General features: G+C 41.3%; 1 protein-coding gene across 1 annotated transcript in view; it reads right to left on the minus strand.

The window, feature by feature from the left end:
- Positions 1–10,701, minus strand: part of nsg2 (neuronal vesicle trafficking associated 2) — a 32,879-nt gene extending 22,178 nt beyond the window's left edge. Inside the window, exons 1-3 of the mRNA XM_028421394.1 lie at positions 10,412–10,701; positions 9,921–10,094; positions 1,598–1,708 (exon numbers count right to left, since the gene is read on the minus strand). Coding sequence (XP_028277195.1) covers positions 1,598–1,708; positions 9,921–10,049 — 240 coding nt within the window. The 5' untranslated portion in view covers positions 10,050–10,094; positions 10,412–10,701. The remainder of the gene's footprint in view (positions 1–1,597; positions 1,709–9,920; positions 10,095–10,411) is intronic.
- Between the last annotated feature and the right edge of the window lie 1,993 nt (positions 10,702–12,694).

The raw sequence follows: 12,694 nt of genomic DNA on the forward strand, positions 1-12,694 counted from the left end.
AGATGTGCAAGCTTTTCATCCAGAAATGTTTGCTCTGCACTGCTCAGCGTGCAGGGATCTGTTGTGTGTGTGTGTTGCTGCAGAATCAGCTCTGTCAGTCAAGTAAAGCAAACAGTTCAGTCGAACACCCAGAACTAACCAACATCACACATAATCACACAGATGGAAAGACAAAAAAAACTGCCACAAAGCAGCGTGCCAGTGAGGAATAAAAAAAATAATCTGCTGCAACGTTTCCGCCAGCTCTATTGACCAACAATCTCTCACTGTGATTTATCCATAAATATAAAACACCTAATTATAAAACATTTAAAGGCACAGACTTACCAAACCGCACAAAGAAACAGGAAGCTGATAGCCAACTAGCATCGCTTCATGTCTGTCATTGCGAAACAAATCACTTATTTTCACACCACAACCATGTCAGCGTGGAATGTTTGCCGAGCACCTTCCTGCCATTCTAGTGAATAGTCTGTACCCTAAAAATGACCACCACTTCATTCAAGCATAGACCAACATGGCCGTCCTAGCATGGCTAATAACACTATAAACTACAAACATGTGAAGCACTAAACACTCCTCCCTTAAAGTGCCCTATACTGCATAATGTGACTAAATACCTGCTATTTATTCTCCTCACAACAGACATTTTCTCTTGCTATCTTAGTTTCATACTGCCCACTCCCTAACCCTTTTTAACATCGATAATTTCAAAGAAGCTGATAAAAGGCTACTTTCAACCTTTTTATGTGGCTAAATTTGAAATCAATAGAGAACTCCAGGAGGGCAGCTGGGCTTAACGGCATGTTCGAAACTGATATGATTTCAATGTAAAAGTTTTTTTTTGTCCATGTCGTTTTTGCCATTTCCAAAACACCAGGCTCATCTCATTGTTCTGAAGAGGCCCAGTTTTCTACTTAACCTTGGCAGCAGTGCTCTGAAACAGCTCCAGTGTGACAGCCTGTGAATATATATGTCTCATCCAGATGGATTTCACAGCCTCTCCTGCCGTCCAATATCTAATCCTCTTCTCTCCTGCTCTGAAAGACCTCTCAGACCAGCGTAACACCTCACACACACACACACACACACACACACCTACACTCGAACATTTGCTTTGCACGTTTTTCCTCCTCTTTCTCTCTGTCGGGGTTGCCATGGAGGGAGGTTTTCTCAGCTGCCATGACAACATGAGTTCTCTTTGGTCTCCCCTAACGACAGAAGAGCGGAACAGACAGTGCCTTGGTGATGTAGATGTTTTCGGAGCTGTAACTCGCACACACTCCTGAAGTCACCTGTCTTCTACTTTGCCAGGGAAAGACAGCAGTAGAAGGAGAGCTCAACTCCTTTAAAGCTTCAGTAACATACAGACACATAATGGTGCTTCATCACATTTCAGTCCCAGTTTACAATCCCACCTGTGTGGAAAGTATTTTTGGAAAAAACAACTTTTAATCCTGCAGGTGCATTTTCAAAACAACAACGCTTGTACTCCAAGGTCAGATAAATCAGTATCATGAGCAGAGCTATGATGATGAAACACCTACTCAACATCCCTACAGTGTTATTTGTAGTGTTATATTGTACTGACTCTTACCTTAAGTCTCTCAGACACCCCGTCAGTGAAGCTGATGGTGAATTCCTCCACCTTAGGAACTTTCAGCCGCTTCTTCTCTGTCTGGTACTCCGTGCGAGTTTTCACCACCACCTGCAGGAGACAGGAAGTTACAGATAAAATGGTTGAATTGTCATCCATACTTGGGTCAGTGCGGCGAATGGCTGATGTCATGATTGTCTTTACACTTTATATTAAATTAGGACCATTCTATATTGTGAAAAAAGTAAGGAAAAGAACATAATTTATTTGTCAGTTATGCATAAAACAAAGCCCACTCTGCAATCCCAAACATTGCTTTTCAGCATGTTTCACATACTGTACTAAGATTTGATTTTTCTCAACTGCAGGCGTAAGACCTTTTCATGCTTTTGTTTTGGAAATCATACTTCCAAATCAGAACCTTTCATGTGTTAATGGGGCTTTTATTGTGAAGACAATGTGTAAGCATACATGCAACAACAGCCAGATAAGATTAAAGGACAACAAAGCAAAATGGATCCAAATGGATCATTCAACCACCACTGAATCGGTTTAAACCATCATCCATTAATATTAACACTGATTATAGTGTTGAGGGTTTCATGCTGGATATTATTTGTTTCCAATATTTCCAATTTTGGAAAACCAGCTTTTAATTGATTATATTTACAAAACACTACATTGTCACTACAGAGACAGGATTTTAAGGCAAATCTTCAACCATTTGAGGATAAAAGAATAAAACATAACACACCAGTAGCTCAAACATTGTTCTTTTTATATATATATTTTCTTGTAAAGCAGAAGTGCACAGCTGAATACTCAAAGGTGTAAGCTGCTATTAGAACCTAAACAGCAGAAGCACAAATACATACAACAGCGTCATCAACACAATGACTCTGTGCTGTTAGGTGTGTCAGTTTGTTTCTTAATATGTGCCCACAATCCAAGAATGAATGTTTAGACGGTGCTTTGAGGGGGAAAGTAAAGCAGCCAGTGCAGCAGAGCCGTGCCCCAGTACTGTCAGTCTCACACTACTCAAGCAAACAGGTTCAGAGTTGCAGTCAAACTCAAGAGTGAAACTTCTGCTGCGACTTGTAGGTGAGCTGAGGGAGCTACAAGTACAAAAACAACTGAGAGTGGATGTGATTTTCTCATTAATGTAGAAGCAAAGTGTCACAACAATAACATTGTGTGTCCTATTTTCACAAGTATAGCTAGTTTTTCTATGCCAGAGATGAACAAACAGCTTGTTTATCCCCTCAGCACTGACTTGTGGGTCCAGTGCTTCAGCTTCTTTTTCTCTTTTGTAGCACTGACATAAGAAAACAGGAGGATTTACTTCATCACTCCACATTACGAAGAAGACAAAGTGCCCCTACTAGTTAGAGCATTCATATGTGCTTCAGAGGACAGGGTAGAGGAGAGGTGGATGGAAGGGGGGGGCAATGTCTCTGTGTCCTTGTGGCTAATTGTGCTGCCTCTGAGCGGCTCTCCGTCACTTTGAGACAAAGCCAGAAACTGCTGTGCACACAAACCGGCTCTACTATCTGAATAACAAAGCTGTCAGTCGGCTATAGAAGGCTCTTATCTGAGAGTTGAAGGCCGCAGTAGGTGTATGCTGGATACAGTGCATTTGATTGGCCCCCTGAGGCTCCAGTGCCCCATGGCTTTCAGTAAAGCAATGCTAGCCGTTGCCATAGTCATAACTAATGTCTCAATTTTGCCTCAATTCTCTACCTCATTTCGCAATAACACACTCCGGGCCTCCAGGTTGAAACACACCAGCGCCTTATGTTGCTTCATTACTCTTTCCCCTCCTATACCTTTCACTCCTTTATTTCATATTACCTAATGAAGAGGCCATCAATCAATGCTGCCTCATTTACGCAGCCCTTCAGCTATCTGCAGCTCAGGGAAATCTGCTGGGAAGAGTGGCACCTTCTCTGATTAGGCAGGTCCAAATACTCTCTGCGAAACCATTAATTTATGAACAGAAAACTCTTATTTAACGACACACGATGTAAAAAAAAAACAAAAAAAAACATACATATAAATGATGCAGCAGCCGTGACAGGAAGGATGAAAACACTGTAATTACAGCTTGCCCTCCACAGAAGCTGCCTTTTATTTTTTCATTTTTGATTTTGTGTGAGAATCCATTAGTGCATTCGAGCAGTCCTGTGTAATTTAGTTTGTAGCAAAGCTGGCGCTGTGATTCTTGGAATAAATGTCGGCCAGGCAGGTGGCCAAGATGAAACGTCTCCACAAATATCAGGTGGATTTGCATGAAATGTTCCCAGAAGGTACATCTGAATGTCACTTCTTGAAGTTCTTCCAAAGATGCTTGGAACTTTTGCTCCAACATTATTAGCAGATTGACGTACAAGAGCTATCATTACATGTGGATGTTGATGTTTTCTCAAAGATGATGACATGAATACAGCCAGCAGTACACTGTGTCATTTTTATGGTTGTGGTCTGCTGCTGACATGCTGTCATCCATCTGAATTCTATTTGGATGTTTGCGACAATATGTATTTTGAGGGAATATTTTATCACTATGGTAGCTGATGGCACAGGTTTGAATCATAAAATGTTATGAAAAAATCATATGGATGAAGCTTCTTTGATGTCACCCATCGGTTTCTGAAGGGCTGTTTTGAGTCCTTTGGTAGGCCCTAAGCGACTAAAGCTGTAAAATCGCCGGAAGTAGTTCACTTTATCTGGGCAAGAGCGACTAAAGCTACAAAAGCGACAAGGTACAAAATTTGAGTGACTAAAAAAAAAAGTTGAAGACAGCTTAACGTTATGCAAATTAGCTATGACGTGTTTTGGCTGTAAAACACATCACATAAAAATGATGTGCGAGAAGTTGATCACTGCCATTTGTTGTTAGTTGGCCTGCTGAGTTGATGAAATGTGTGAGAATATTTTAAACTTGCCTGCTAATCAAGCTCCTAGCATGCTAGTCTTGATTTTTTTTTGTTCTTTTCTTCTTTTGTGTGTTAATTTGATTAAATACTTGCTGCTTTTACTAAACAGATCCTGACCTAAAAGTGAGAGCTCAGTTTATTTAAACAAGCACACGTTCTCTTGATGCCAAATGACAACTGTGTTTTTTGTTGTCTGTTTAATAGTTAAGGTGTGCCACAAAAAGTGGAAGCAAAGTCAAAGCATATGGCTGTGAAGCTGCCTGTACTAAAAGCACACGGCTCCTTTACATGGATAAGAAAAATCAAATGTTTGAATTCCTCACGTTGTTGACAGTACCACAGTCTGCCTAAACTCCAAATACAGGCAAAGAGAAGGAGCATGAGTGGAGTTGAGGCAGGCGGGCGGCCTTCATTTGGTGGGTGAATATTGACCAATTTTACGTGTGACCCAAAATGAATTTTTTTTAATCATACTTGCACATAAGTTTAGTTTGATTCTTTTTTTCTCCATAAATGATTGATAAATCTCTCAAACTTTAGTTATGATTTGTGTTTTCCATCTCTGTAACATCTCCTTTTCTTATAAATGGCCATTTGTTACTCTGTTTTTGTGGTATGTGTGTGTCTGTGTGTGTGGATATATAAAACGTTATGTGTCACTTTTTTGTGTCAATCTGATCAACAATCAGCATAAAATCAGAGACAGCACAGCCTCTGCTGCAGTTTTATTCTGAGATACTGCTCACAGATATTCAATCAGAATATGTATATATACATATTTTATTCTGCTTCACTCACTTTCAGATCTAAACTTCAGCTCTGCACTTTATTTCAGTGTGGTGAGTTAAAGGCTGCGGCATCATGATCTGATGTACTTTTTACATCTTCTACTGTATATTTGAGCGACTGCAGATGTGAGTGAATGACACACACAGTACATGAGACGGTTTTAGCTTGTCAAACCCGAGCGCCTCGCCGTCTTTCCATCTGCAATCACAGTATTTTTTTTCTTTGACTTGATATTCCCGGTGGAAAAGCTGTCAGAACTTTTCCTTTCAGCCCATCTTGCTCATCGTGTGTTATTCCACAGATGTGTTATCACGATGATTGCTGTCTCATTTCTCATCCCCAAAGACAGAGCTGCAGGAGAGTGTGTGTGTTCTGTAAAAGTGTCAGCCTGGAAGGCAGCTACAAACATCTTTGGATTTTACTGTTTCCTTGTGAATAAAACATTCAATAAAATCCATTAAACTGGTTGATTTGAATTACAGTAGACAGTGCAGTAGACACAGAGCAGAAATAAGAAGAGATTCTGAGAAAAGAAATCTGAATCATGCCGTGTGTTTGAGGCTTTTGTTGTGCTTCCTGAATCAATATAGAACCCACCAGAACCCTCCTGTGTGGCTGGATGTAAAGCTACCCTGCATCATCGTCATGCTGGGTGTGTGCTGGGTGATATTGATTGGACAATATGGTTGTTTAGGCTTCACGGTTATAAACCAACACTTCAAACCAATCATGTGTTCATGGTTGATGTAAAAACAAGCTGGGATCACTGGGTGAGCACTGCAGGTTTTCTTATCTCATCCGGCTGGATCAATATCTATTTGCACAGCTAGAATAAGAAACCAGCAGGGCTTTGACTCCTGAGGAAACCACTGGTCCAACCATGAGGCCGCACTGCAGTACAGCAGTTTACAGCATCAAAGCACACAGGAGCTCTGATGGCCTCTACTAAAGACACTAAAATACATACGTGCATGCTTTTCTGCATAATCTATTACATTACAGTTATTTGTCAAAGCTAATCTGGCCTACAGACCCCGTGAACTGGCAGCCAGATAAATGTGGTTTATGTAAAATTTGCAGTGATGTGTCAAATTAACCATTGCCTTGTCTGGTTATGAAGCTCCATGTTGAAATCATTCACTGATCCATTACTGATCTGACATGCTGGATGAGGATTCCTGCTCCCAGGAATTCCTCCTTCATTTCTGAAGATAGGAACACACAGCTGTGAAGAATGAATGAGACTTAAAAGCTGCTCTGCAGCAACAGAAGGGGGGCAGGAAGAGGCTATGCAAGGAAACCTGCATGATTGTAAGCCTGCTTCACAGTCTTTGTATCTCTGCTTTGTTCTTGCAGAAATGACAAACTGAGTCTCATTTCATTTCATTCCACTCTCCTCTGCTTGTTGTTGTTGTTTTTTCAAACTACCAGCAATTCAATCAAGATATTGGTGACCCAGGGGGTGCTGTGATGCGTCCCGGCCCAGATGAAATCAAATCTAATACCTTTCTAATGCCTCAGACTGTAGGTCACAGGAGCATTGTCGTGTGTGTGTGTGTCTGTATGAACTTCACTGCTGTAACTTTGTCCTGCCCCTGCAAATATCCCTGGGTAACCCTGCAGTCGGTGAGGTCACACAGTCATCAGGCGGGATAAGCGTGAAAACAGCTGGGGTCGTATTTTTAAAGCTGCTCAGAACCGCGCTGCTGATCTGGAGTCAGGTCACGTGACCCAATAAACCTTGTTTTAGCTTCAAATGATGGAGAGAGAGAGAGAGAGCAGAACTTGTCTCAGATGGGTTCAGATCGGCTGATAAAAAGCTGATTAACAATGAACCCTGTCCGGGTGGGGCAGGCAGCAAAAACAACAGCACCATCGACATTAGAGGGATTATAGAGTGGAGCAATGCTGTAGTTTCAGATAGGGACAGAAATCCAGAAACAAAGGTGTTATTTACAATGCCGCCTTTGTCCCTAAAGCATAATACAGTATCATTTTTAGGGCAGCCGGCACACTGTATTATGCATGTATTATGTGGTGGAACTTTCCCTTTTCTTTGCCATTTTGTTGGTAGAGACGAGTACTGACTGCAGGGCAGTGCTGACTGCTTGAACTCAACATCACAGTTTACTTCCAGTAAAAAAATAAATGACATTTGAAAATAGACTGAGGAGGAGTTGAGGCTTTGTCGTCTTATTTGCACTTGCACACAGAGCCGGGAGATCAGCACATAAGCATGCAGTGAAATAAATACACTTTTCCTTTTACTTCCTTCACCTGTCTGACCTCCATCTTTTCCATTTCACTTTAATCTCACGGCGCCAAAAAGAAGAAGTAAAAAAAAATAAATTCAAGGCAAGGCTGAGGTGGCCCAGACACATACAGGAGACGACCCCACAGTGTGTGCACTTTTCTTCTTTACTGAAAATAGTCCTTCAAGGACATTTCCAAGCAGCTCTACACAGCACACGATCTGCTGAGCTTCACAAGGCTGATACAAAAGGCAACTTAGCTAGCTAAGCAGCTATTTCCTACAAGAAGCAAGACTAAATAAATAAGAATGAATGCTTACAGTGTATGAATCCACTGAAGGATAACTAGAGTCTCAAGCAGCAGCTCCATGTGTTAATAATCAACCCTTTTGCCAACCACGTCAGTCATACATTATATGTCCATTAAACTAGAGTTGCTGCTCATACACACGTGCACAGAGCAGCCCTGTGTGTTTCTAATAAAGTGAAGTGCGGCTGCCATCATCAGCGCCCCCTCCACTCTGATGTCTAATTACAGATTTCATTTATTTCTTGGCCTTGTTCATGCATCACTTACCAGAAGGAGGAAATTCTCACACTCTCACAAGCCAGACAAAGTCCAGAGATTCAGCAGCAAAATGACCTTTACAGCCCCCCCCCCCCCCACACACACACACACACTGTCCCAAGCAAGAACAAATGCACCCATCTGCATTTACATAATGATTTATTTTTAAAGAAAAACTCATCAAGAGTTTTTCTTTAAAAAAATGTGCTTGATGTACGGTCAACTTAAATCAGTCAATGCAGGCTGACCAAACCATTTCCCAGTCCTGTGAGCACAAGGGAGGCATAAAAAAAATCTGCATCAGCTGTCAAGGAGTTTATCCAAAAGCAGCAAGCAGCAGCAATCTTTGTGGATGGTTCTCCTGAGGCATGTAAAAATTCATGTCAAGACAAAAAAAAACGCCTTTCTTCTTAAATGTCAGTGACAACAGCTCAGTTAGCAGAGGAGGGCTCCTCTCCACTCTGTCAGAGTATACCTGTTCAGGTAATCAATAGGCGTCTGTGCAATCACACAGCAAAATACTATATGTGTGGTCTGTATGTCAGCTCAATAGCAGCTTTGACTGCAGCAATGTTCTGAGTCCTGTGGGATGGATTTAATCAGAGTACAATGACTGACAGCTCTATGAATGTCATGTCGCTAACTGGCGGCTGCTGGCAGAAACAACATGTCACTCACACACACACACACACACACACTTCTGTTGCATTGTACATACATATACGCAGGCTCTATTGTGAACCAAAGTGCGTGTGAGTGACAGGTTAACTGGTATGTGAAATGGAAATAGACTGCCTCCCTCAGCAGAAAACACACCGTGATGTTTGTTTCTAGCAGTGCAAATAGAGGTTTGATATTCACGAGATAATTCACAAGGCCACTAGAGGGCGCCAGTTGTTTCTATCGCCCTGGAAATTCATACAAATTCTGATTATCCACTATATTCTCCTGCTAGCTGTTGTGTGTCAGGTTTCATGCGGGCTTGTTTTGTTCTCTCTGACACCACCTGTGGTGATACGTGGTAATTGCAGGTGTGATTTTGAGCCTTTGCCTCAGGGTGATAGATGTGCATCCCTAACGGTGCTTGTGATTTTGTACAGAAATTTAAAGACATTTACAGACATTCAAATAAGCTGAGGGTGGCTACAGACTCATGTCATCATTTTTTCTGTCACTTGAAATAACTCATTGGGTTGTAGACATATAGATTAAAGTCATTTTGTGAAAAATACAATGCACAAACTGTGACTGTTGCCTAGAAACGCACCAATCACAATAGATGTAGGGTACAATGATGCTTTGTGCAAAAAAAGCAACAATGAGCTGGCCTATTGTCTAATTGCAGTGATTTTTATAATGTGTAATCAGTGCAGCTTTCTGTACCAACCCTTTAGATACACCAATCAGCTCTGTGCTGCCACCATGGTAACTGGATTAACGAGTGGTGGTGCGGTTACTATGGGATGTCAAGATGATAAATGACAGTCTGTCTGGCACCAAATCTGTCTCCTAATCTCAGCTGGAAAACAAAGGACATGGCTGGGAGACAGCTGAGATGAATGAGTGTGTGAATGAAGGAAACATGATTGGTCCGTGTGTGCATGTGTGTACTGGGGGTGGCGGGGGTTTAACATAAGAGGGTTTGAGGATGGCATAGGTCAACAACATTGAGTTAATATATCAGAAAAACAGACAGATGTATAAACAAGCAGGAAAACACAGTCTGTCTCACACACACACACACACACACTCGTAGGTGTAGGTGGAAAGTCTCTCACCTTGTCAGGTGCTTGGCTCTGGAGGCTGCCCACATCCAGCGGAGTGATGAGGGGCACGTTCTGAAAGCCGTCCTCCACGCTCACAGCTTTGGCCCCTTTGTCTTGCAGATTACTCCCCAGTTTCACCATCTTGGTCCTGTACGTGTGTCTCCCTTATTCCCCTGAAGACTGCTCCTAAACAGAGAAGATGTCAGCTGTTTACCTCAGAGCCTTTCAGGTCACAGACACAGGCTGTTTGATCATGTAACAGCACATTAACTGTTAACTGAACTGTAGCTGTGAAGTGCACAACATGTTTTGTTTTGTTTCGATAAATACGAACATGTAATTAATTAAATTATTATAAATTAAAAGAGAAAATAGAATTAGTTTTCTGGTAAAAACTACAGCAAACAAAAAAAAAAAAAACACGTCCTCGCTTGCAAATCCTTCTCAATCCTTCTTGTCGTCAGAAAATCAACAATCAAACAGATAGAGAAGGTATCACTTACAACCGGTCGTCCTTGTCCGTGCGCTGCCTCTGTGCTGCGGCACTGTTTGTGTCTGGAGGCGGAGGGGAGCGCGGGTGAGGAGCAGGTGAGGCTGGAGGCTGCGCTGCGGTGTCGCTGCTGCTGATGCTGCGGGGGAAAGCGACGCTGAACCGCCGGAGACAAACTGTGTGTCTGGCGGCAGGTTTTCCTACCAGCAGGCAGCCCAACCCCCTAATCCAGACACAAGCCCTTCACTTCACCGCGCTGCTGCACCCAGCCGCTGGAGCTACCGCTAGGGGGGATGTTTTCCTTTCGGGAGTCTCGTTTGTTTTGGCCAAAGTGGAAGGAGAATTAGTGATGTGTTTGTGGTGGCCTCGTAAACACTGCCACCAAGGTTGAGAGTGTGAATAATTATTAATGATCAGTGTTATGATGCGTTAAATAGCATTACGAATTTTGCAGCAATATAGGTCCTCCTAGTGTGCTAAAATATGCACTTATTGTTGATGTTTTTTTTCATTTTGTTGCTTAGACATAATATTTAAAAACCTCACACCTCTCCTCTTGTAAAAATGTTCACTCTTTTGTGAAATGTTAATTGAAGAAAACGAAATATCCTACAGTACCTGAAAGCAGCACTCAGACTGGCTCCTTCGGTCTCACAGCGCCATCTGGCGGCTTTCTCAGTGACACACAGTTAACAGAAGCTGATGCCAAAGGCGAAATATTACATGTGAAGGTACTGGAGGATTGATGACTGTGTTAATTAGAAGCTAGAGACAAACTGATCCTATAAATACATTCAAACATCTGGTTAACAGAACAATACCAAAACAAACAAAAATGAGATAAGTGAGGCCATTTTTCCTAAATCAGATGTTTAGTTTTGCACTTTGCTCAGTCAATGACCTGCTTTCTGAATGAACTGTGACACCCAGATATGGTGTCATGATCTATATTATCAATTACAGGTCATCCAGAGAATGTATTGTCAGTGTGATATCATTTCTGTAGAATGTGATCCTGTTATGTAACAAATTTCTGACACCTGCTCTACTCTCACATTTCACAGAGGCTTCCTTGGCATTGGAGGTCAGCCTTTACCCTGCGTGCACCTGTGTGCCGAAACACACACTTTGTCTGGTCATATTGTTGCCAAAAATGTATTTACATAATTTATTCATTGTGAGAATCTCATAGCTTTTTTTGTGGTGTTGAAAGCGCATCCCTGTTGCTTTGTTCTGTGAAGTACCACAGCTCATGCTGCCATGCTGTTCTTATTTATTCATTGAAATTAGATGATGTCTTGTTGATTTTAACCTTTCAGTACGTGGCCTGATTGTTCAGTCTGTTGGGTGTGGAGCAGATCTGTTTCCCTCAGATATCACAACCTGTTCATCCATGTTGTGTTTTCTGTTTAAAGGCACCATAAGCCTTCTTATTCTGAATATTGATTAGGGTTTCCATTATCATTAAATAAAGCTTTCATACAAGAACTATCAATACAAGATGCAGCCAGCTGGTGGGGACACTGAGCCATCATATAACATGCAGTCATGTTTTTCCACTGGTTTGTTTGATTAATGTTAATTTAAAAAAAGTAAAAAGCATCAACAAAGCATCATTGCTGCCTCATGTCTGTCCTCTAAAAGTTGAAAAGGAGAAGTACAGTCTTTGTTCTGCTCGGAGTTCATTGATCAAAGCAATTGTTTGCTTCCTTCCACTGCCTTTTTACTTTGGGGGCTTTGACATACATTTTTTTTTAGAGATGTTTCCTGAAAGCACTTTGAATGGGTTTTCACACTAGAATGGCATTTTTATAATAATAATAATAATAATAATAATAATCAGGCAGCTAATGTCTAATAATTGTGTTTTTGTTGTTGTTAAACATAAACATTGCTGGAAAGTAACGAAGTATTTGTACTTTGTTACTGTACTTAAGCAATTTTTATCAGAATCAGAATCATGTTTATTGCCATGTAAGTGAAGGGGGTTCACATTACTAGGAATTTGCCTTAGTGATTGGTGCATACAAAGAACATATAGTAATTAACATGCAATAAGATAAAAACTAAGATAAAATTAAGTAAATAAACTACAGTAAGGCTAAATTTACATGACAGACATGGCATAACAGACATACAATGAACAGAACATAAAATACTTGGCGGATGAAATGGTAAACATAGACCCTTATATGAACGAATGGAACAGTGTAATAATGTAATAATGTAACAGGTACCACATGGATCGGTGAGGCGGTACTCGTGTGCAAGTAGTGCAAGTTGGAGTAAACGGTGC

Source organism: Parambassis ranga, chromosome 14 (assembly GCF_900634625.1).
Source record: "Parambassis ranga chromosome 14, fParRan2.1, whole genome shotgun sequence".
Classification (NCBI taxonomy): Eukaryota; Metazoa; Chordata; class Actinopteri; family Ambassidae; genus Parambassis; species Parambassis ranga.